Below are 26920 nucleotides of genomic sequence, written 5' to 3'. Positions count from 1 at the left end.
CTGCCTACTAAATGAACAATCTGGGTTCAATATCTATTAATATAAATCATAAAGTAGTACTTTTGGAAGACAAGTTTTAAGATGATTAATTTATTTTATCTGGAAGTTCAAAGACTAACACAAATTCTTTCCATTGACGTTAAGTTGTATTTAATTACAAGGTATCCATTGTGTTCATAAAATGTGATAAAGGAAGACACTTTAATGTTGTATGAGGTAAAATTACACTCCTTCCAACAGTGCTTTTTCCACAGTACTGGATAAATTATGGAAAAAAAGTTATAAAGAGTTAAAAGTTAAAAGAGTTATGACAATGCCAAGAAAATCATTAATGATTTGTTCTATTCTTTAAAAAATATGAGCACTGTAAATACACACTGTACTTATATTAAAATAAATATATCTCAAAAATGGTTTACATAAATAAATTATGTAATTCCTTACAGTTTATATTTTTAATGTGTTGGCTTACGGTATTTCATAAATTACACTGTGGACAAGACTGTAGGATACATACACTTTGAAATCTTTTTTAAATTATTTATGCAAAATATTTTGAGAGGGGAAAAAAGTGCTTCAGCTAAAGAGTGATTTGTGTGACAGAGTGGAACCATGATGGCTAAGATTGTGCCTCAGTGTGATGTCATTCCCTGGTCCATCTCAGATGTTGTGCTTTGGTGCTCTGGAAGTCTGTAAACAGCACATAATAATCAGTCAAACCAATGATAAATAACTATCTAACTGCATTTAAACACAGCAATCAATGCCTCTCTCCAGTGTTAGTTTTCATATATTGCTGTGAAAAGTCCAAAAACTATTTACAATACTAGTCAAAAGTTTAGGGTGGGCAAGACTTAAGGTTTTTTTTAAGAAGGTTCTGCTCATCAAGTCTGCATTTATTTGATTAAAACAATGATCAATACTGTGAAATATTATAGTAATTTAAAACTACCTTGAATATATTATACAATATAATTTATTCCTATGATGGCAAAGCTGAATTTTCATTTATGATCCTTCAGAAATCATTCTAATATGCTGATTTGGTGCTCAAGAAAAAAAAAATATTATCATCAATATTGAAAACAGTTTTGTTACTTATAATTATTTTGATTTTTTTGATGAAAAAAAATCCATCCTCACATCTCAATCTCGCAATGAAGGAATGTCTTAAAAAAATCTAACACGCAAGAAAAGGAAATAAGGATGGACAATTAATGAAAAGAGAAGCACCCTCACCATAAAATCTTATCTTCATCACACCTCAAAGTTTCCTCATCTTCACCAGTCAGAGGGAACATACGCCTCTTCCATGGTGGCAATGGCTACATAAGATGGAAACAAGTGAATACAAGTCTGATAGACAGGCAGATTAAATTAAACTAAATTAAATTTAAAAACATTAAATAAAATAAAAAAAAATAAAAAAAAATAGTTTTTACCTCTCTGTCCTCCACACTGGCTTCTGATGGAGCTTCAGGAGGACTGAATGTCCAGGTGGAGGGGACCGGAAAATATACAGGTGGATAACAGTGAGCAGTGTGGTCTCTTACAGATACAAAAGAGCAGCTTCTCCTGGATGACCTGTGGAGAGAAAGAAACAATAAAGAAAAGTTAAATCATCAGTAGCAAACACATTGGGGCAAAAAAAAGTATTTAGTCAGCCACCAATTGTTCAAGTTCTCCCACTTAAAAAGATGATAGAGGCCTGTAATTTTCATGATAGGTACACTTCAACTATGAGAGACAAAATGAGAAAAAAAAATCAGAAAAATCACATTGTCTGATTTTTAAGGAATTTATTAGCAAATTATGATGGGAAAGTATTTGCTCAATAACAAAGGTTAATCTCAATACTTTGTTATATACCCTTAGTTGGCAATGACAGAAGTCAAACATTTTCTGTAAGTCACCACAAGCTTTTTACACACTTTTGCTGGTAGTTTAGCTTATTCCTCTATCCAGATCTCCCAGAGAGCAGTGATGTTTTGGGGCTATTGCTGGGCAACACAGATTTTCAACTCCCTCCAAAGATTTTCTATGGGGTTGAGATCTAGGCCACTCCGGGAGCTTGAAATGCTTCTTACGAAGCCACTCACTCGTTGCCCGTGCGGTGTGTTTGGGATAATTGTCATGCTGAAAGACCCAGCCACGTTTCATATTCAATAACCTTGCTGATGAAAGGAGGTCTTTACTCAAAATCTCACGACACATGGCCCCATTCATTCTTTCCTTTACGCGGATTGTCGTGGTCTCTTTGCAGCAAAACAGCCCCAAAGCATTATCATTTTTTTAAGTGGGACAACTTGCACAATTGGTGGCTTACTAAATACTTTTTTGCCCCACTGTATCTACTGGAGAATATATGTGTAATAGGTGCACATATACAATAGCCATAATACACACAGACCTGATCCTGTTTGTCCTGTCCTGATCCCAGTAGGACAAGTGTAGTTTCTCTCTACGCTCATAACTCTGGTGTCTCTTAAAGAAATCTTCATCTTCTATTGCTTCTAACTGAGAGAGATAAAAGCCCATCACTCCACAGCAAACTGCCACTGATGACATTCATCATTTTTATGAACCACAGTAAGTTTATAACTATCAAACTTACCCCTTCTTGCTCTTGCTCATCCTCCTCTCTTTTCAGTAAAGAAGACATATCCACCTTTCTCCAACTGAAGTGAGTAAAGAGAAATGAATACACATTAATTTATTTATCTTTATGCATCAGCAGTTATTGAAAGTGCCTCATTGAACATCTATCAAGCACCCTATGGGTGCTCGGTCAGAGCAAAAGTATAGTAAAATATTGATATTTTTCTGGAAATTCTTAGAAAAATTATTTTATTTAATTGCTGTATAATGCCTAGTTTTGGATAATCCAGTGAATTAAATACTTGATTGTACTTGAATATTTGAAATGAAATGTATTTTATTATTTTTGAACTACTAAAATATTATTATATTTATGAAAAATATATGAGACTTTATACCAAAACACGGGCTGAATCCAAAATCGCCCCCATATACCCTCAAATAGGGCAATATTAGAAGGGACAGCCATTTGTAGTGGTGTCTGAAACCATAGATGATGTTTCAAGTGTACTCATTCTATCCCACACTGCACCACAATATAAGATTTCAACCGATGTACACTCAACAGCTGTGTGAATTCACTCACTCGTTTTCATTCACTCCTTTAAGTGAACTGTATTAGTGGACTAACGTAGGGCATAGTGATTGAGGGTTTAGGAGGCGATTTTGGATTCAGCCTTACATTATCACAATCACATTAGCACTCAAATACACTATGGTTCAAAAGTTTGGGGTCATTGCAGTATTCTGTTTTAAAAAATGAATACTTTTATTTGGTGAGGATAAATTATGTAAATGGTTCAATGGTGATTTTACAAAATATTTATTTTTCAAATACTTTACAAATACAAATCCTTTTTTTTACTTTCTATTCAACAAAAAATTCTGATAAAATATATCACAGTTTTCACAAGAATATTAAGTGGCACAACTGTTTTCAACAATGACAATAATCAGAAATGTTTCTTGAACAGCAAATTAGCATATTAGAATGATTTCTGAAGGATCATGTGACACTGAAGACTGGAGTAATGATGCTGAAAATTCAGCTTTGTCATCACAGGAGTACATTACTTTGTTCAAATAGAAAACAGTTATTTTCATCATCATTATCTTTTGCTTCTGCTTCTGCTTATCCGGGGCCGGGTCGCGGGGGCAACGGTCTTAGACTTCCCGTTCCCAAGACACTTTCGCCAGCTCTTCCGGGGGAATAGCGAGGCGTTCCCAGGCCAGCCTGGAGACATAATCCCTCTAGCATGTCCTAGGTCTTCCCTCCCGGGGTCTCCTCCTGGTGGGACATCTTTTCAGCCACCTCATTTTAGCCACCTCAGCTGGCTACTCTCGATTTGGAAGAGCAACAGCTCTACTCTGAGCTCTTGCCGAGTGACCGAGATTCTCACCCTATCTCTAAGGGAGCGCCCAGCCACCCTGCGGAGAAAGCATATTTCGGCCGTCTGTATCTGGGATCTTGTCCTTTGGGTCATGACCCACAACTCTTAACCATAGGTGAGAATAGGAACATAGATTGGCCGGTAAATCGAGAGCGTCGCTTGTCTGGCTATCACCAGACTAAGCTCAATTTAAAATTGAACATTGGTCTGGGTAGTCTACTCTGTATTTTCTACAGCATAATGGTCGAAATCAACTGGCATTATTCGAATAACTCTGTACACAATTGGATAGTCCTTCAACCAATCAGACCACAGGAGGCGTGATCAAGGATCCATCGCTTCTCTATCCGTCATTGTCTTAAACCCACCCATAGCATGCCAGGTGGATAAGCCAGTCTGTGATTGGTTCCCGCAAAAGTGTAACAGAAGTAGTAGAAATGAATGTACGGGTTTCCAGAGGGGCGAAATTAAATCGTCGACAGATCAGGCTTGGTTTACCTTCACCGATCTGTCTGTTGATCTCCTGTTCCATCCTTCCCTCACTCCTGAACAAGACCTCTAGATACGTGAACTCCTTGAACAATTAAACTATAATATTTCACAATATAGTATACCATATATTGATCAAATAAATGTAGAATCTTCTTTCAAAACGAAAATAAAATGACAGACCCCAAACTTTTGAATGGTAGTGTATTTCTACTGCAGTATAAACAGCTCCCGATGTCTCTCTGATGTCAATGTTGCCGTGAGAAAGCAATCTATACCTGGGTGTCAAAATGTTCTTGTACTGAAGTCTTTCCACTTTGACTGAGGTGAACAGAGACATGGGAATGACAATGTCATCAATGCTGAAAACACTCTCACAGTTCCTCCTGCATAACGAGAACTAAAACAAAACAGGATAGTATATGATTATTTTCATCAAAATATTAACATCAAACTAGATTAGCATTCCCCTCAAGGTGAGAAACACTGATCTTTTAATCTTTGTTTGGATTAGAACAAACTGAGATACACATCATTCATTGTGGTTTGGCCAAAGAGCAGACCTGTGAGTTTCTCTGTTGTGTGGGTGTACAGTAAGAGACGGTCACATCCTCTAAAGATTCCTCCACTAGACTATCATCACTCTGGGAGAGCAGATCAGACTTGGGTGTAATACTGGAGATCTGCAAATCTAGAACAAAGCAGTATTACTACCTTAAACATCTCAGTCTTTGTTGTATATGAGTGAAATGAAACACATGTACGGTACCCATTGGCCTGTCAGAGCAGTGTCTCCTCCTCTTGCCCTCTCCGTAAGCTCGACTGCGGTTCTCTTGGTTACATGCCCATCGTATAGGAGTGCTCTCCCTTCTCTGTCTCTTCAAATGCTTTCTGTTTTTCGATCGGTGACTGCAATCTATTATCATTAAATACAGAACGTAAAGACATATTCCTATTTATCAGAACATGCATATTCATATAAGTAAACAATGAATATTCATTGCACACATGTATAAGTGTACCTCTTTTTAAGTGTACCTTAAAAAAATGCAATGTAAGTCGCTTTGGATAAAAGCGTCTGCCAAAATTCATAAATGTAAATGTATTTTGCGAAACTTTGCGAAAAGTTTCACAAAACACTTCAAGAGAACATCACAAGAAATAAGAAATTACCGTATATTTTGCTTAAAGTAAATGAAGCCTATTTAAGTGCCATACATAATTTTAACATTGTGACTATATTTCCATTATATCCACTATATGTCTAATAAATCACATTTACGCCCCATATTCTCTTATTATATATAATATAACACATAAAAAATCATATTCTTACTACAGTTTTTCTCAGTCACTTGGTCTCAGATTACAAATGAAATTCTTAAAATTACCTTCATATCATCTAGTCACATCATAAAAGAAATTTCTCATCATTCTGAATAAATTGCAAATGCTTTTGTTACATTAATGCACTTGATTATGTACAATTGTCTGATGTTTCCTACATTATCATTGCTAATGTCATGTTGATCAAAATATATTATCCTGGTTCTCTGTTGTACAGTCTTACCTTTAAAAACATCTAGGCTTTAGTTCCTTGCACAAGTCATTAAATGTAAAATAGTTGAACTTGGTGTCATAATGTATCACGTATATTTTCTATACATTTGTAGTAGACTTTTTTTTGTAAATGAGTCCTGATTTGATTAATTGTGGAGATGAATTGTAAAGGGCTACATGATGTAAAGGGCTATGACCAGTGATCAACCAGTTCCCTATAATAGCTCAGAGATGCATCTCATGAAGATTCATTTGGCAAACATATACAGACAGACATTTTGACAACAAGGAAATAAACAGCCAAGAAGAAGTAGAGGAGTCGGGATGTGCGGTGGAAAGGTAAGGACTATGGAGGCAAAAAAGATGAAGTGGAAGAAGAGGCCAAGATTGTAGACATGCTTCTAATGAAATAAGGGTCACTATTGTGGACCATGTTCATGACCTTACAAAACTGTAGCTCTTGTGGGGTGTTCTCGGTCTGCAGTGGTCAGTAGCCAAGGCTCATTGATGCACGTGGGGAGTGAAGGCTTGCCTGTGTGGTCTGATCAAACAGACGAGCTACTGTAGCTCAAATTGCTCAAGAAGTTAATGCTGGTTCTGATAGAAATGTGCCAGAATGCACAGTGCATCGCAGTTTGTTGCGCATGGGGCTGCATAGCCGAAGACCAGTCAGGGTGCCCATGCTGACCCCTGTCCACTGCCGAAAGCTCCAACAGTGGGCACATGAGCATCAGAACTGGAGCAAGGAGCAATGGAAGAAAGTGGCCTGGTCTGATGAATTTTCTTTTATATCACGTGAATGGCTGGGTGTGTGTGTGTCGCTTACCTGGGGAACACATGGCACCATGCCCTATGGGAAGAAAGCAAGTTCCCAAACTGGGAAACCTTGGGTTCTGCGATCCATGGGGATGTTACTCTGACGCATGGCACCTACCTAAGCATTGTTGCAGACCATGTACAGCCTTTCATAGAAACAGTATTCCTTTGTGGTTGTGGCCTCTTTCAGCAGGATAATGAACAAAGTGAAAACAACGAGTTTGAGGTGTTGACTTGGCTTCGAAATACCCCAGATCTCAATCCAATGAGCATCTGTGGGATGTGCTGAACAAACAAGTCTGATCCATGGAGGTCCACCTCGCAACTTATCGGACATAAATGATATTTACAGGACATGATGTGCTGCTAACTTCTTGCTGCAAGATACCACAGCACACCTTCAGTGGTCTAGTGGAGTCATCCCTCGATGGGTCAGGGCTGTTTTGGCAGCAAAAGGGTGACCAACACAATATTAGGTTACAATGTTATGCCTGACAGGTCTTGTCTTTCGTATATCATGATGACATACTGTAATTTCTTGACAGAAACAACAGTAAAAGTGTAACTGTGAAACCTATCCAGTCTCTTGCATTCAATATAGAGTAATAGAGTCAAAGAGTAATGTGTACATTTGTACTGTTGAAATGTATAAATACCATAAAGATAAAGTGCAGTCTTGTGCATTTTCAATCATTCAATCATTTTCTATTATTTAAAGCTCATAGGTCAAATGTCAGTTATTTGTTATACCACCTTTAATTATAACAGAGTGTCTATTCACACTAAGTGCAAATAGCGTGCCTTGTTGACAAGTGCGCAAACAGTAAAGTGTATGGCTAATGGATCATTGTTTTGTCACAATCAACACGGGTTGGAATCCGCCTTTTGCAGAGCTTGCTCTTCTCTCATCACAAATCACACCGGAAAGGCATTTATTTTCAATAAAAATTAAGAAAATAAAGTGCCTAACAAAATGTTTAATTATAATAAAAGCATTTATTGGGTAGGGTTAGTGATAGGTTAAGGGACAGGTGTAGGGAGGGCTTTTAGTGTTCCTTCCATTTAAAAATGTGTAAAAATAATAATAATAATAATTCACACTCTGCATCCTGTTAATGTACAATACTGAGGTGCAAATAGTATGCATCTGTCAAAATAAAGTATACATTACATGTAATTACTATTTATATTACAAAGAACTGCAACTTTATATAGTGTAAATATATCACTATTTTCACTTAGTAAATAGAATCTACAGCTATTTGCACTTAGTGTAAATATCATCTATCGCTAGGAAAATATGTTGATTTCATTGAGTGTAAATAGAATCTAGTTGCTATTAACACTTGGTGTAAATAGCATTTATCACTATTTGCACTTAATGTAATAGCAACTAAATAGCAACTCGATTCTGTTTACACTTAGTGCAAATAGCCGCTGCCTTAATTATTCTGATTTAAATACTTTTTTTTTTTAATCAGTCATATGAGAATCCCATGGATGGATGGATGGATGGATGGATGGATGGATGGAAAAAAAATATATAGTTGTTAATATGGGGGGGTTGTGCATGGACTCCACAACACATAGCTGTTAAACAGTATTGGGTTGTTTGGGACTGTATTATTTACAATATTAATTTAAAAGAATATCAAGGAGATCGTGGAAATACTAAGAGAGCTACAGTGCCTTCAGGCTGAATTTGTGAGTCAGTGTAGATCTCCACTCATGTTCTGGAAGCTACACGATTGCAGATAGACTGCCTGAGCCACAGAGATAAACATAAACAATACACCACAACATTATGACTAAACCCATCCAGCAGCCTACACACACTTTACATCATCCCACACACTGGACTTCAGAAGGACTGACATTGAGATGAGATGATTGTTGAGGAAATATTCCTAGCTTTCGTAGTTATTTTTTTCTGCAGTTCGTTCATTGACTACAGGGGCGCTGGAAAGCACTGACAGAAAATCAACTAAACAGCATGAGGCGCTTTTTCACTTTACAAACCCATACCACACTTCCATTCCTGTGCAATCACTCACTTACTCTGACTATATCTCTCGGTTAAGAATAGCCTTGCTGTTTCAAGATCATTAGGCCCCCTAGTAAGACAATAACCAGCAGAGCAGAGAAGAGTGGCAGACCATTAATGATTAGAGCGGGTGAGTCAGAGACCAGTGCCAGGTCAGCTCACTTCAACCCCAGCAATGCATTAAGACTTCGGAGCAGCTATCGACAATGACCTTCAGATCTGCATGGGATCTGGGAATAGGCAGCACTGTGTATTAAAAAGTATTGTGGACAGAGGTGTCTGAACATTGTTAAAGCAAACATGCTGGTTGTGATGTCGCAACATGGAAATCAATTAGGTTAGGTTTAAAATTGTATTTTATGTTTTAATAAATAAATAGTACATAAATTAAATATAACATTTTGAAGTTGATAAGTCTCTTATATTCAACAAGGATACTGTACAAAAATACAGTAAAACCTGTAATATTGTGAACTATTGGTATATTTTAAAATAACCGTTTTCTATTTAAATGTGTTTTAAAATGTAATATATTCCTGTGATGGCAAAGCTGAATTTTTAGCAGCCATTTCTCCAGTCTTCAGTGTCACATAATCTTTCAGAAATTCTTTAATATGCTGATGCAGTGCTCCATAAATATTTCTTCTTATTATGATTGTTGAAAAAAGTTCAAAGGAAAACAATGTATATACGATGTAAAAGTTTTAACAATCTTTTTTATAGCTGAATGAAATGTTTTTTTTTTTTTTTTATCTTACTCACCCCAAACTTTCAAAAGATAGTGATAAATGGAATAAGGGTTTTGAGATTGTATCGATACTGTTAATAAAAATAATATCAAGGAGATCATGTGTGTGCGTGTAGGTGTGCCTCAATAAGCTGCATTTGCAGCAGCCATTACTCCAGTCATGATCCTCTCATTATTCTACCAAATAATTACATGTGTTGTATGTTTTTATTAAGTACACGTTTAAAATGTGTTTATTCTTCCCCATGTTTCTTTTTTGTCTATGTTAATAGGAAAAGCAACAAAAACGGTTGTCAGAAAATGTGTCAAACAAAGAGACTTAAATTAAGTTCAGTAGTTTTCCATTAGCATTTTGATAATCTACAAATGAGACACTTAAATACATCCACACACAAATGCTATGAAATGATTCTTACGGAATAGCGATCGGGAGACTCTGCCTCTGGAGCCGAGACAGTGATGAGGACTGGAGCGCTCTGTCTTCAGGAGGAGAGATTGCTGAAGCACATTTTCTTCAAACAAAGCATTTTGCAGATGGAAGGATAATGGAGTTTCTGATGGATAGAACAAACAGTACATAGTAAAAAATCCTTTAAAAACACAATAGAAAAACTTAAAGCGCTAGTTCACCCCAAAATTAAATTGATGTCATTAATGACTCACCCTAATGTCGTTTCACACCCGTAAGACCTCCGTTCATCTTCGGAACACAGTTTAAGATATTTTATATTTAGTTCCAGAGCGTATGCAAGTGTATGCACACAAGGGAATAAAAACATCATCAAAGTAGTCCGTATGTGACATCAGTTGGTTAGTTAGAATCTCTTGAAGCGTTGAAAAATAATACGACTTTATTCAGCATTCTCTTCTCTTCCGGTTTGGTTTTTAATCCTTAAATAAAGATTCAAACGGTCATGGATCAGCGTATTGATTCATGATTCGGATCGTGTGTCAAACTGCCAAGCTGCTGAAATCACGTGACATTGGCGATCTGAATCATGAATCAATACGCTGATTCATTACCGTTTGAATCTTTATTTGAGGATTGAAAACCAAACCGGAAGAGTCCCATGCTGAATAAAGTAGGTTTTGTTATTTTTGGACCAAAATGTATTTTCAAGAGATTCTATTTAAGTAACTGATGTCACATATGGACTACTTTGATGATGTTTTTATTACCTTTCTGGACATGGACTGTATAGTGTGCATTCACTTGCATACGCTCTCGGACTAAATATAAAGTATCTTAAACTGTGTTCTGAAGATGAACGGAGGTCTTAAGGGTGTGGAACGACTTTAGGGTCATTAATGACATCAATTTCATTTTTGGGTGAACTAACCCTTTAATAGTTGCACTGCACTTAAAGAGATAGTTCACCCGAAAATTATGAAAATTAAAATTACCCCATGATTTACTCACCCTCAAGCCATCCTAGATGTATTTGACATTCTTTTCTTACATAAACCCATCGATTTGCTTCAGAAGGCCTTTTTTTCAACCCATCTTGAGCAGTGTGTATCCCTTTTATAATGGATGGATGCCCTTTTGTGGGCTTCAAATTTTGGGCTGCCATTTACTGTCATTATAAAGCTTGGATTAGTCAGGACATTTTATTATATAACTCTGATTGTGTTCGTCTAAAAAAAGGATGTCATATTGGCTTGAGGGTGAGTAAATCATGGGCTAATTTTAATTTATGGGTGAACTATCCCTTTAAATATAGTGGTGATACAGTAGATGTGTTAGTATGGAAGTTCTGTACATAAAGAAAACATTAAAACGCCTCGTCAAAATGTCAAAACATTGTCAAATGTGAAAAATGACTGAATGTTGGATTTGACTCATATTACAGTATGAACTGAACACAGAGATTTTATACCAATGACAACCAAGGCTAATTTTGTCTACCTACTCCACATTCCTTCTGCTACACGCAATCAGCAAAACAGCAGGAACGGCACAATTTTGACATGCTGATTGAGTAATGGTCTGATATAAGCCAATTTATTCTGAGTGAACTGAAGTGAAGGCCTAATGCAGTGAGATGGATGAGTGATTAATGGATTGCTGAAGTATTAACCTTTAACCTTTTTATGAAACCATTAATAATATAACATCCAATTACCACTGCAAAAATATAAACACTGAAAAAAATATATTTCTACTCCTTAATACATTTAATAGCATTACGACAAAAATCCTTGCAAGATGGTGGATGGAGCAAGAAAAATGACAGTTTAAACCATTCATCTCTCTACCTGAGGAAAGTGATAGAACACGATGCACTTTGCCATCTGTACTCTCTTTTCTGCACGCAGGGTTTGTGCACACAGAGGCAGGATCACAGGAGGCGCAATTGGGAAAGAGAGAAGGGGAAGACGGCAAAACCTGTGAAGAGGTAGAAAGAAAGCAGATGTAGCCAAAACAGGGAAGTTATGGGCAGATATGAGAAATCTTGGGAAGCATAATATCTAATCAAATGTCTCTTCATGATGCTTAAAGGATTATTTCACCCAAAAATGAAATTGATGTCATTAATGACTCACCCTAATGTTGTTCCACACCCGTAAGACCTCCGTTCATCTTCAGAACACAGTTTAAGATATTTTATATTTTAGTCCCAGAGCATATGCAGTCAATGCACACTATACTGTCCATGTCCAGAAAGGGAATAAAAACATCATCAAAGTAGTCCATATGTGACATCAGTTGGTTGATTAGAATCTCTTGAAGCATCGAAAATAGATTTTGGTCCAAAAATAACAAAAACTACGACTTTATTCAGCATTGTCTTCTCTTCCACGTTTGTTTTCAAACCACAAATAAAGATTCAAACGGCCATGAATCAGTGATTCGATCAATGATTCGGATCGCCAGTGTGATCATGTGACAATGGCCAATTTTTGGCCAAACCACATTTTGACATTGGCCAAAGTATATTTTCAATGCTTTCGAAACTGTGTTCTGAAGATGAACGGAGGTCTTACGGGTGTGGAACAACATTAGGTGAGCCTTAAATGACATCAATTTCATTTTTGTGTGAACTAACCCTTTAGGTCTGATATGCAGCTAAACAATCCAGTCCTGATTTGTCCAAATGAAACAATTAAATAAAAAGAGTTGGACATACACAGCTAAGTTAAAGCTACACTGTGTAACTTTTTTAGTTTATTCTTAGCTAAAAACACTTAGTTCTTTCAAAAATATCTGTGCTCATTAATGTAAATTTACTTCTTTCAAGTAATAAAGTATTTTCATAAGTTTATAATATGCCATTGAAAATACATACGGGTGAGGGTTTCGAATGCCGGTCGCCATGTTGCCCCTCCATCTTGAAAGTACATTAGCCAAAGAGGGACATACCTATAAATTCAAGCTTCGCTTTTCGCGTTTTAACACTCGATGGCACTCATGGACGAGGTCGAATTGGAAGCCATGTTAATCTTGGACTAAATTGGCCACCGTAGGATTTAAAACGAAATCGGAATTGAGAGGAACAGAAACTAATATTCACTGGATTGTCATATACTTTTACACCACTAGATGGGGGAAAATATCACACAGTGTAGATTTAAAGAAAAAAAATTGAACCATTACAACATAAGCAAAGCATTAAAAAAGCATGGCAGCCAGATTCAGAAACAGCTATAAAATGAGAATCATAAACAAGGTTAAAGGAAGTGCACTCTTTTATATTTCATTTCATTTATATAATAATTGGATCAATTTTTGTCCAGTTAATTGAAACACAGTGAACTGATTAATTAATCAGACTTACCAACTCTTACAGTACTGACATGGTGTGACCCATGACACAAAGATCCAAAAATGAGATACTCAAAGTTATGGCCATATAAAAACGTAATATGTCACCACAAACATATTGCAAATATATATTTTGCTATGTTGCATATTGTCAATTGTTATGGTATTTTTGTTATTTTTGTAGCTTAAAAAAAATCCCATAAGCACAATATGCTTTCACTGAGACTCTTATTTTGTGTCCACTAAATAAATAAAGTCATACAAAATTGGAACAAAGCATATCATTTGAACTATTCCTATAAAAATTTTGTTATTACATTCCATTTTGGTAAATACATCTTCTTCCAGTTGATTCCATGTTCTGGCCTTAAAATGAAAACGTCTGATTTACAGTTCCAGGCTGATCATAGAGGACACTGAAGGACAGCAGGGTAGACCTCAAACCAGCCAGCAGCAATTACAAGATTATCATCATTTATGAAAGTGCAGCTGGCTTGAGCACAGCGTGTTATCAGTTTTCAAGGGAAAGGATAGAAAAAGCTAGGCTATTCTTTCTGAGCTCCCCTGTTGGGAAAACACAAACACACACTCATACACGTCTGGTTTACTATCTTTGTGAGGACTCTCCATAGGCGTAATGGTTTTTATACTGTACAAACTGTATATTATTTTACACTAACCCTACCCCTAAAAATAAAAAAAATAAAAATTATCTGTATGATTTATTAGCTTGTTTCCTCATGGGGGCCTAAATTTAGGTCCCCACAGTGACATGAGTGCATGTGCATGCAGGTTGCAAGTCCTCACCAGGATAGGAAAAACATGAACACACATATACACACACACACACACTCTCACACACACACACACACACACACACACACACAAATGTTGGGTTTTCATATTTTATGGAGACATTCCATGGATGAAAAAAAAAAAAATTCATCATGGGGACCAAAAAATATCCCCACAAAGACAAGGATTTCAGATATTGCCACCTTTTTAGGGACATTTTGTCCCCCATAACATAGGGTTTACCGGTCCACACACACACACACACACACACACACACACACACACACACACACACACACACAGTGTAAATGTTGGACATACAGTAGTACACAGCAGAGACTGCCAAAATTTTAGACACTTTTACATCAAATTTGCCTTAAAATTCCAACCTGTTCTCTGTGAGACAACGGATCCATGACGAAAAGCCTAGGCTTGTGATAGGTAAGAAGTGGTCGAGTCCGAGCTGACATAGAGGTGACATCCACCTGAGGGAGATACCGTCTTCTGTGACATGTCCGCTTCCTCTTCTGCCCGACTTTGTGTAAACACTGTGGCCCACTGTGAACAAAGGCACCCGTGTTTGTCATTTGGATGCAAAAGTATGGATCTATAGAAATCTGATCATACAACAAATAAAGAGGGCGAGTTCCACTGGTTCTCTTCTCCACTCAGATTTTCTCATCCTTTTTCCCCTTTCTAATTCATCTAAATGTCTTGTTCGCTCCTTCCGTTTTCCACTGGGCCAAATTATTCATCCTGATATTTACTTGAGATGCATACATTTATAAAAATGTATACATAAACATGTATCAGAATGAGGGAGCTCCTACAGTGCTGCAATAAATACAAAATTCATGAATGAAATCAAGACAAACAGTTTTTCCTCTGGTTTCTTCTTATATCAATCTAGTTTTCTTGATCAATAAATATCTAGCAACCAATGCTTCAAAAAACATGTAGGACCATTAATCACAATTCTATTTTTGATTTTAAAAATGCCTCTATTACGCCATTTCTGCATAATGTACATTGCAGCATCACCTTTTTGCTTGCAGTGTCTGAAATGGTTCCATAAAGGAGTTAGACTATTTAAACTCCTTCTTTCCGAGAGCCTACTCTGCTATGATTGGTCAGATGGCCCAGTCTGTTGTGATTGGTCTACCTCTTACAGTGATTGTTCAAAAACTAACTGGCCAATAGCATATCTGAATATCAGCTTTTGGAAGCTTTCTCTGCACTTGTATACACAATGATAAGAAAAGTGACGACAGCATTGGTTCTATCCTATCAGTTTGAGTCCTCATCTTTTTGAAATGCATGCAAAGGAGATTTGCTTTCGCAGCACAGAAAACAGCGTCTTCTTCACATGCCGACAACACTAAACACCCTTTTCCAAGCCTCAGCTACAGCTGCAGTGTTTGAATGTGGGTCAACAAACCTTATAAACCTACGCTGCTTCATGCAGTAAGACTGTAATTTCGAAACTTTGCAGACCTTTAACATTAAAAAGCAGATATATGACACACTGCATAAAAGATGATACCCAAACAATCATAATAGGGGCAGTTTTAAAAAAAAATACTCTGTGACATATCTGAGGTTAATTTTGGCCTGGTTTGCTCCTCACCTGGTGTATGTTGCTTTGTGCTGGCCTCTCCAGCGATTGCAGGGTCCTTTAGACATCGGTGATGAAGAAGGTGATGCACACAAAGATGGCATTAGGCTGTTCACAATCTGAGTCAACTGCGCACTCTGAACACACACACAGACACAACCATGAATTTTATGGGGTTGATTTAAACAGTGTCCCTGTCCAAGTAATTTTCTAAATGCCTTTGTTTTTCTTTAGCACCTGTCTCTCAATGTTCCTCAGAAGGCGCGTGGGGCTGCTGGGTTCCGTCTCTAGATCAGACTGCAAATCTTGCATGTTCCCAGCTGTGTACGACAGATCCATAGTCTCTGTCCACAAGGTGTGTTGGATCTGCCTGTCCGTCAGGGGCTGAGACTCTGCTAAAACCACACGACCCTGGAAGACCAAATAAATGAATTTAAAGGGGCAGAATTAAAATAAATCAAAGTCAAACTGTTGTGAATGTATTTTATCATAATGCATGTTTATGTTTTTTTATGAATTACATTTCAAAATATTAAATAATCAATGTTTAATTTAATTTGTAAATTAGAGTATTCTTTGAAATTGAGTGTGCTATATTTTACAATGTGCATTATATTTATATATCATAATTCAATTTCAATTAAAAAAACTGGTGAAGCGCACTTCCCAGAATTCTCTATTTACTCAATATCTTATAATCAATAGATTAAAATTAAATTATAAATTGTGTGGCCATTTTCATGACTGATTTCATCTGTTACGTAAGACTATTGAATTTTAACTGACTACATTCCTTTTCAGTCATTCCAATTCACAATACTGTAAGATGGTCCTCTTAAAATGTGGATTGCTTATTTTTTATTCTAATTGCACAGCCCATTTCCTTCCTGATCTAATAGATGCCATGTTAGTTCTTTACCTTATTAGAGAGGATGTGCTGCTGGAGTTTTCCAAGCCACAGAATCTGAGAGTCCAGCTCAGACAGTCTCATCTGCAGCCACGTCCAGCGACTGCTGAGTTCAGCTCTGTCCTTCAGCCATCTCAACTCACAGACATGCCAACTACCCCCACACAAAGACAGAAAAGGTCATTTGGCTGAGATTTTATCCAGTGACTTCACACAAAGAAAATCCTCCAGGAGCAATCTTGGGAGTGTCCAGGAAACCTGTTCATGAAACCGACCTGACCATATCTCTCTGTCTGTCTTCCTCTCTGCAGATATATACATTAGCGTAGACTCTCACTCCAAATTGGCAAATTCCAGAAATACAAAGCAGTGGAGCAGCAGTGAACTCAAACAAATACATTGAGAAGAATAAGTTTTCCTGGTCCCTGTATAAACATACAAACTTTCTTTCTGTCTCTCTCTCTTGGAGTCGACACACATTTACAAGGCACATCCCTGCTTCAAAAAAACAAAAATATAAGACCATAGATGGCTTTGTTGCTTCCTTTAGTCCTCAAGGGAGTTCAGACCAAATATTATCAGTACATAAACTCTTCATTGCACTGCATATATTCCAAAGCCAACTAAGCAAACACTGAAGACACTGAAAAAAATGGGTCCTTTGATTTTTTCCAGAATTAAGTAACCACAGCTTAACCACTTAAAACATGAACATCTGTGAAAGGAACGAGAGTACTGACGTCAAAGGTGTGCATTCCACTGGCTGAGAGCCGAATCTCGAGCCACAAAATGTGCCCTTAAGCAAGTCTATTACTAAAGCCAAATAACTTATTTAAAACCGTATAGCAATGTTATCATGTCCAGTTTCTTTAGAGAATCCAGAGCAATGGCCACTGGCTTGAAACTCTGATGAGATACATAGATGGTAATTGAGATTGCCAGGAAAAAGAAAAAGTCACTGAAACTATTTTGTCGTGGCCTGTGGAGAAGCAGATCCAACAACCACAGACAGCTTCTAATACTAAGGGGAGTTCACTCTTACAGCAATTTCTAGCAAAAAAAAACAACAACAAACAAATGGATTTGCAACATGTGCAATGAGACAAAGTTGAACACAGTTCAAATGTATGAAAGTCAGGGATATTATAGTTTGTAACGCTTCCAGAAGAAGTAGAGAACTGGTGAAGGTTTAACAAACTTTAATAAATAAAGAAATAAAATTAAATGGCAGCCTCCTCACAGACGACTGCCACGCATACACATAATAAAACGTAAACAAACAATATAAAATCCAGGTCCTCTCTAGTCCTTCACTGTCATCGCTCCTTCTCTTATGCATCCAAGCTCCTCCGTGAGACACAAGACTGGTGTGGCGCACAGCTGGAGCTAATTATGATTTATTTCACTAATTTCATTAAAAAAAAGTGAAACTTGTATATTATATGAATTCATTACACACAGACTGATACATTTCAAATGTTTATTTTTTAGCTAGGCGGTTGCCTAGGGCGACAATTGTGTTAGGGGCGCGAGCGCGCTCTAGTGCCGCCCATTACTTCCCATTAAGCATAGAATCGGAACAAGCGAAATACAACATAATGTTTATTAAACATGATCATCATTGGGCGCCCCCTCAGCCACACGTTTAATTACTTATCAACCTGATTATTAGATTGAATTGATGGTGATTATTGGTTATTAGTTCAGGCGTTAGGTCAGGCAAGTGCTCATCTTGCGCGTTCATCAAAAATGAGGCGTCTAAACCCCGCGGATGCACAAGGACGGAAAAAGAGAAAAAAAGAAAGGAAAATCGAAAGAAAGCCCAGTATAGAGGTTAGTCTTCTTATCTCAGCCAATAAGTTGTCAAACAAAATAAAATTACTTAGTATCAATCTTATCAACTAATATTTATTTTATAAATATTATTAATATTGTCACTAAGCTATCACTTGCTAGTTTTCTACATAATTACTATACGTATTGCAAACATAACTTCACTGACAATAATCAATAACCAGTTTGTTATAAATATGGATAACGTATGCATGTTATTTATGAAAAGTACAAACGCTCTCTACGTAGGCGCCGGAACACTCTAAAAAATGCTGGGTTAAAAACAACCCAAGTTGGGTTGAAAATGCACCGACCCAACAATTGAGTTGTTTTAACCCAATGGTTGAGTTGTTTTAACCCAGTGGTTGGGTTAAATGTTGCTTAAGACAACCCAATTGCTGGGTAAGAACAACTCAACCATTGGGTTAAAACAACCCAATTTTTGGGTCGGTGCATTTTCAACCCAACTAGGGTTGTTTTTAACCCAGCATTTTTTAGAGTGAAGGAAATTAATACGGCCTCTCGTTTTTTTTTTTTTTTTAACTGGAGCAGCCTAACGAAAGATGCCATATTATTTACATTAAAGACAAATATGCTGTGTACACCAAATTCTTTACAGTGGCTGTAGTGTAGTGGTAAGACGCATGGCATCAAGATTTGATGCAGATTGATCAGAGGTTCAATCCCGCCTTTTGCCACACTCGCTCTATTCCCTTTTCCCATCACATATCAGATCGGAAAGGCATTTATTTTCAATAAAAAGTGAGAAAATGTGTTTAATAATAAGTGCTTCTCGGTTAGGGGTAGGCCTAGGAAAACAGACATGTGCTGAATTAGAATAGAGACGATAAAAGTGAGTGGGGTGGAGGGGTGGGGGGCGCAAAACTCCATCTCGCCTAGGGCAACCAAAGAGCTAGAGCCGGCCCTGGCTGAAACCCATTTCTTGCATACGTCTGTGCGTAGTGGTTCTTGAAGCACTGACTCCAGCTGCAGTGCTATTCGGGGTGCTATGCAGAGTTCACTCTTTGTGAATCTTCCCCACATTTTTGAATCCCTATTGCTTGTACACTTTTTTATACCACATATTTTCCTTCCCTTCACTCCTCTATTAATGTGCTTAGACACAGAACGCTGTGAAAGCCGACCTCTTTTGCAATTACCTTTTGTGTTTTGCCCTCCTTGTGCAAGGTGTCAATGTCGTCTTTTAGACAACTGTCAAGTCAGCATTCTTATCCATGATTGTGTAGCCTACAGAACTAGACTGAAGCCTAGTTCAGACTGCACGATTTTCAAACTCGTCGGGTCACTGCTCTATTCACACTGCATGACTATCTGGGGTATCATTCAGTCACTGCTGTGTTCACACTGCACGATGGTTTGACGACAGAGGAGTTCACACTGCATGACTGAACAAGAGGAAGAATCGCCGACAACTCTCTCTCTCTCGCCGGTGCGCAAACTACGTTTCCCAAACACACGTGCGATGTGACAAGTAAACAACGCGAGATCACACGTGCGTCAGACCGGAGTTCTCGCGCGTGACTTGGAATTGTTATTAAAAATGATAAACTGCACAAAGTTTGCTTCAAATTGTATGTGCGCTGATTTGTGGAGAAAAAGAAAAAAGATTATGGCGGAAGAAATTGTTGGAGAGACAGAGGGAGCCAGGATTTTGTTCTGCAAAAACAGTTTGAGGTAAATAAATAATTTTGTAATGTGCTGCTGCTGTGGCTGGATGTGCAAATGTTTGCCCTTAGTTTCTGTTTGATGTTTGTAAATATATCTATTAAAATACTGAAATTATGCTCTTTAACTGCTCCCTGAACCTCCTGCTGCCCTGTATCTCACTCTCTCATTGGCTGTCTGTGTAATTTTCAGTCTCGGGCATTTGTCGGCGATTTCACAAAACCTGTCGGCGACTCAAAATCGGGGCAAAAATCGGGCAGTGTGAACTAGGCTTAAGAGACCATTTTACCGCCTTTGCTGGTTTTTTGAGTTAATAAGCTGAGTAGAGTGTGGCACCAGGTGTCTTCAATATTGATTGAACCTTTTCACAATGTTCTAATTTTCTAAGATACTGAATTTGGGATTTTCCTTAGTTGTCAGTTATATTCATCAAAATTAAAAGAAATAAACATTTTAAATATATCAGTCTGCGTGTAATGAATGAATATAATATACAAGTGTCACTTTTTGAATGGAATTAGTGAAATAAATCAACTTTTTGATGATATTCTAATTATATGACCAGCCCCTGTACTCCAGCACATCCCAAAGACTTTCAATGATTTTTACGATCTGAACACAGATGCCAGTTCATATGTGAAAATGATTCTTCATGCTCTCTCTCAACCATTCTTACACTATTTGAGCCTGTTGAATCTTGAAATCATCATCCTTCAATATGGCCATGATGTTTTCTTCCTGCATGGTTGTTTAAGCTACACAATTGATCAATTAAGGTTAGAAAGACTGTGGCCAAACATATCACATGCTAGAACATAATAATCACTGCAATAATGATCCAGTCATAGACTCTAAGCATTAGCCTGTTTAAATGTTGATGGAATCTCCAAGTACTCAAGTTATTGTATTTTTAATGTAGTCTGAATAGCGTACTATCATTGGCTCATATCAATGTCATCATCAGTCACTGTGACAACACTTAAAACTGCAGGCTGGCAAAATAATCCAAATCTAATCTAATTTTAATTAGATTAATTAAAAAATCTAATTTTTCTCCTCTTGCCTAATAAAGCCATTGTAGCTCTTAGCTTAAAAAATACAACATTTTACAGACCTCTAAGCCAATTCTGGCTTCTTGTCCCATTCTGCTTGACAAGTCTGATACTGGACGAGGGATTAGAAGGGATGCAACTAGAAAAAAAGTATTCCAATAACTATTCCCATTAGGGGTTTCTTGAAAGATACATTCGCTTCAAAGATTTGTCTTATGATACTGGATGTTCCCCCCTCCAAACTTATGCTGCAACCTTACAGAGTATAAGTACAGAGTGGGCGAGCAAATAACAGAGAAGGACATGAAAGCTCTGATCTACAGGCTGGCGAAGGGCATCTCTATTTATTTACTCATCCCAGGGAAAGGAGAGTGCAGCTGTCTATTTCACTGCGGCTGTACAGAAACAAGATCGGAGGAAGAGCCAGCTGCACATGAACACACTAGATAAAAATCTGGTGTCAATATGGTGACAATTTCCCAACAGCTGTGTATAGAAGAGTTCTTCAGTGTCTGTGAGCAAAGCTTCTAAAAAACATATACAACTGCCAGAGCCAAATCCTTCCTCTTTCCATCTTCTATGGTGCTGTTTGTTTTCCCAAACTTGTCGCTACACTCCATCATTGCTTGCCAAAGACTCAGGGCAGGCCTGTCATTTGAAGTTCTCTTTTACTGCCTGGCAACTACATTGTACTACAAATTCTACCCTTCAATTCACCTACTTCAAGATCTCACCCAAGGTTATTTTTGGGGTATTTTGAAGCTAGAAACTGAGTCTTATATTTTGTTTATTTATTAAGCTTTTTTGACTTGCATAGTAATAGGTCCAAATCTATTCTAGGGTTTTACTATGTGTGTTTAAAAGTAAGGTTCTTGTTTTTTTGTTTTTTTTGTTGTTGTTGTTGTTGTTTTTTCTGTTGTTGTTTTTTTTGGGGGGGAGGGTTGTTTTGAAGCTAGAAAGCCTAAAACGTCTTGTTTTTTTGTTTTGTTTTTTTAATACTTTTATTCAGCAAGGATGCATACATAAAAAAATCAAAAGTGGCAGTAAAGACATTTATAGTGTTTTAAAGATTTCTATTAGGAAATTCTATTATTGAAGGTGGCGAAAACCCTGTACAGGGGGCCAGTCCATCAACATTGATAATAAATGTTTCTTGAGCAGCAAATCAGCATATTAGAATGATTTCTGAAAGATAATGTGACACTGAAGACTGGAGTAATGGCTGTTGAAAATTCAGGAATGAATTACATTTTAGTAAAAAATATATCTTAAATAAAAAACAGTTATATAACTGAAAAATAATATTAAAAATATTTTTAATTGCAATGATATTTCACAATATCCCTATTTCGTTGTATTTTTCTGTATTTATACTGTATTTGTTTGTTTTTTTTACACGGGAATGTATACAGCTAGAAATAATATTCATCGCAAGTCCTCAAATGAGCATTTGTGTGAAAAACAGATTAAATATTAATATATGTTTATCAGAGAAAGCAAATGTCTCTCACACATTCATAAAAGCATACAGCACAGTAGCCACATATATGGACAATTTTTATGATTTGCCATTGAGCTAGATAGAGACTGTTGACTGTTGAACTGTTGTTGTATAAAGATCAAAATTACCCCTTTTGTGACTGAGTACAATCAAAAATAGAAATGTTAACTTCTTCCAGTTAGGTCCATCTTTTTCCATGTGTAAGATCTCAACTTGATTTCAAGGTCAACATTCACTAAGACCATTCAACATCACATCATACTCACTGTGGTTCCACTGAGGTCCCTTTGGCGTCTTCATGTTCCCACTCCTCATCTGAGCTGCTAACTGTGGCATCTGAGTCCAGAGACTCCAGCACCCTATGCAGAACAGCATGGCCACTGTGTGCTAAATTCTCTACATCTATGGATTTCAGAGGTTGCCCGTGTGCTCGAGGGTATTGAAGGTTTTTTCCAAGAGCCTGCTTTACCTCCTGCATCTCTACAGCACTATAAAGGTGCTCTGATGTCATGGGGTCCTTCAGGGAATGTGTTTCAAGAAATTCACTCTTTATACCCTTCAGTTGGTGGCTATAGTGTCTAGAGGCATGTTCACCAAGCATCGCCAACACCCTCTGTTGTAAACGTCCAGCTCGATTCGCCAATGAAACATGCTGGGAGAGATGCCACAAGGACTGAATCATCAATCCTTCCTCCATTTCCTCCACACTGTCAACCCATGTCTGATTTGAAGCACTGTCCTTCCTGTGACAATGTGATGCTTGCTCTAAGGAAATTATTTTGGTGCCCACTTGACAGTCTCTTGTAGAACAACCATGTCTCAGAGGGCTGATATTGTGACTTGGCTCTACCCTGACTTGTCCGTTGTCTTCAAGAATGGGCATAAAACACATGTGTGGAACACCTGCTAGAGAACCAGGAGAGTTTCTGTTCAAAGAGAGGAGGGTGAGCAGTGGTTCTGGGCTTGACAGCAGAAAGGCTTTGGGATGTGAATCCTGAAACCTGGGCGACAGGAGCATCTCCGGGAGCTGAGGAGAACCTTTAGAGGATAGGAGGTCCAGGTGGACCATTGAAGGAATGTTCTGCCAAATCATCTGTCCAAAACTATTCTCCACATCCAGACCTAGTGCAACACCGCTGCAGTCCATATTCCCACTCAAAGCAGAGGATAAATTGGATTTTGATCTGATGTATGGATGAGTCATTCTCTATTCCCAGTCCTGGGACTGATTAATATATCCTCAGATTCAGGTCTTATAACATCAACTGAAAAAAATACTGATCGTACAGATCTGTTGAAAGAGACACCGATTATTAGGCTAACTTACTGTACGCGATATGTCTATGTGAAAGTGAATATGTTTGTGATATCCTCAAACTTTATCAATAAAACGATCTGACTAATTATAGCAGGAAAACAACAGAACAACTACAAATACTTGTAAACGGATAGATTACAACTATTTTTCGCTCACGCGATTTAATGAAAATAACGGCAGGATGGAAAAATAACGTCATCTCACCTTTAACAGCCGCTCACTTCAAAAACAAAAATCGGACAGAACAGAAATATAGAATATTCCACGAATGAATCATAACTACAGCCTTGCAAGTGATAAACAATACCGATTTGTCCGTTTTATAAGCAGAAATCGACCGATCCGTCTGGTGTTCCTTCACAACACTGAAAAGCCGCCACCGGAGGACCGAGAGAGTGAGAGTGAGAGAGAGAAAGAGAGAGAGAGAGACCGAAAGTGTGCGTGCGTGCGTTTATATACCCCGTTGTGTTGGTTGATTTTATTGAACGCAAAATTTTAATAAATATATTTTAAAAACGTATTATAGTTTACAAAACTCAAACATGTATTTAAAAAAATAATATCTTATTTAGCTAACGTTACATTATTTATAAATAGCCTATAAAAAAGAGCAGTATCATTTTTAGTTTTCTTTTAGGGTAATCTTTAGTTTTCAGACCTATATTTCGCAAATAATTTTTTTTTTCAACGAAAACAACTGATTGTATCTAGTAGGCCTAGCCCAAACATGCCTTTATTTTGCATATTTGTGACAGAAAATATCTAATATTACGTACGCTATGCTATATCAGACTGGGATGTGACATTATCAGATGTTTCCTGTGATTTGTAATGGTTCCCAAAAATGGATTCCCTGGATCCCAAACATTTGTTTTCTTTCAGGTTGGCTAAGGAAGGCGGGTTTTCCTGAAAGCTGCTCTCAATATTTGTTTTGCTTTACTTGTTGTGCGTGTATAGGCTTGAGAAACGCAGTGAAACATTTGTTTGAACCAGGTTTGAACCCTTCAGCTGCTGTGAACATTATTTGGTTGTAATATGCATTCAGTCCGCCAGGTGGGACTATAGCTTTTGGAGTTGAAAACATAGACTGTAAAAAGGTTGAAACCTATGGTTGAAACATGAGCATAGAAAAGAGTGTAGAGTGTAGAAAAGTCAAAATGTGTTTATTTATACATAAATCCTTTTTACTCTTGTCTAGTTTTCATGTTGCACTTCTCAATGTTAAAGTCCATGTCACATTTTTTTTATATAATGTAAAACCAAACCAATGGCATAGAATGATGACATTAGGCTAAAGAAAAAGTAAGAGCAGGCAAATATCTGATGAAGTATTAAGCAAACAAAGCATAAATAGCCTTGCTTAAGCACACGTGTATCCCTGAATAGAGCACAACATAGATAACAGCAAGCCATTTTTGAATTTCTTCTTCTATAGTCTACAGTATATTTCTGAATAACCAGAAAGAATGAAAACATGACGCACTGTTGCGGCTAGGGAAGAACCTAGGCAAAAATCACTACATCCCCCTTTTTTTTTAAAAAAAGGGGGGGGTAGTGTTTTTTGCCTATGAGTTTGTGGTTTGCAAATGTCAACATAATTTAATTTCAAGTTAATAACAATACTCATTGTTTTACCATAGTTAAGAATAAAATATTCTTACAATAACTGCACTGACTGCCTGGTTGCACTACAATATTAGTTTGTCTAAATGATGCATAATGTTTGACAAGTTCAGCCATTTATACTTTGGTTACGTTCTTGTAGCCTGTACTGATATATTTTTGCTGTGAAGCATTAAAAAGATTAAAATTAATCCTTTAATTTTTTTTAAATAATTTTTCTGTATGAATCTTGCACAAATGTTTTTGTTATCATTGGAGCTGGACTGAAAAGACTGGGGATAATATTGCAGTGATTAATAAATGCATGTTCAGCTACTCCAAACAAATATTATTATATTCCATTCTGCATATCATGTAAATTTCATAATGTAACCGAGATGGCAATGGCTTTTGAAATCTATGTTACCTTTATTTATTTATTTTGCTTTTAGGGATTGCCACGCCATCACTGTGGAAATGACTGCAGGATAAAGTCTCAATGTTTTTTTGTTGTTGTTTATTCTGTTTTGTTTTTTGTTTTTTTTTGCCAAGTATATGCTAGTATTTGTCAATGTCACACATCTTTCAGATGGACATGCCTTTCATTAGAAAGTGGCGGTGTCTTCTTCTGATCATGGAGCTGATCATTTACAGTTCATTTTGTGCCTTGGCTCATTTATCAAAATTACCATGTTCACCAGATTAATATAATGACTGTCAGTTGTCATCCATTTAGCTAAGTAAGGTGTATAGGAAATGTTTACAATAGTTGCCTTATGCTGTATTCAGCTTCAACTGTAAAGTACCATGGTCTCAATTGGTGGATCTTGCTCTTATATACTTAGAAATTTGGAGTTTGGAATTAGACATGAGTAACATTAATATTCTGTTTGGCTTTCTTTCTCTACAACTCCAACAGTGCACAAGTGTTAAATCGGATATATCCATTCCGTCTGTGCAGCAACTGATAAAAAAGGGGTCTTTTTGGTGCTGTTGTTATTGCAAAAATGACATAAATATATATTCTTCAATCATTCTTGAGTCTTGTCTTGCCTCTCTACAACCTTTAAAATATCTGACTGTAATTTAGTGACTGCATAGACTGATTCCATCTTTATTTTACCTGATAATGAACTAATTAGTTAAACTTAAGAAGATAATCAATATACAGTATAATTCAAGAAATTAAGATTTTTGAG

At 37.1% G+C, this 26920-nt stretch overlaps 1 protein-coding gene across 2 annotated transcripts; it reads right to left on the bottom strand.

The window, feature by feature from the left end:
* Positions 1-139: 139 nt before the first annotated feature.
* On the bottom strand, positions 140-24523 carry kansl1l (KAT8 regulatory NSL complex subunit 1-like). Of its 2 annotated transcripts, none has more exons than XM_067444288.1 (16): positions 24324-24523; positions 23068-24092; positions 16742-16883; positions 16060-16233; positions 15835-15959; positions 14597-14765; positions 11906-12035; positions 10063-10200; positions 5248-5394; positions 5042-5169; positions 4757-4878; positions 2615-2678; positions 2411-2517; positions 1443-1584; positions 1240-1325; positions 140-690 (listed from the first exon to the last, which is right to left on the bottom strand). In XM_067444288.1, coding segments are annotated over exons 2-16 (2613 nt in total). In that variant the 5' UTR covers positions 24006-24092; positions 24324-24523; the 3' UTR covers positions 140-689. The 2 variants fall into 2 exon arrangements, with proteins under 2 accessions (XP_067300389.1, XP_067300390.1); XM_067444289.1 differs by having other exon boundaries at positions 23068-24078.
* Between the last annotated feature and the right edge of the window lie 2397 nt (positions 24524-26920).

This window comes from Pseudorasbora parva, chromosome 5 (assembly GCF_024679245.1).
Source record: "Pseudorasbora parva isolate DD20220531a chromosome 5, ASM2467924v1, whole genome shotgun sequence".
In the NCBI taxonomy this organism is placed as follows: Eukaryota; Metazoa; Chordata; class Actinopteri; order Cypriniformes; family Gobionidae; genus Pseudorasbora; species Pseudorasbora parva.
The sequence above is the reverse complement of the archived record's forward strand: the minus strand, read 5'-3'. Positions and strand labels throughout refer to the sequence as shown.

Excerpts from the sequence above, each read along its gene's own strand:
- kansl1l (XM_067444288.1), bottom strand. The coding sequence starts at position 24,005 with ATGACTCATCCATACATCAGATCAAAATCCAATTTATCCTCTGCTTTG. Across the intron at positions 16,234-16,741 it reads AGCACATCCTCTCTAATAAG|GGTCGTGTGGTTTTAGCAGA; the intron begins GTAAAGAACTAA and ends TTGGTCTTCCAG. Across the intron at positions 1,326-1,442 it reads CCAGTGTGGAGGACAGAGAG|CCATTGCCACCATGGAAGAG; the intron begins GTAAAAACTATT and ends CATCTTATGTAG.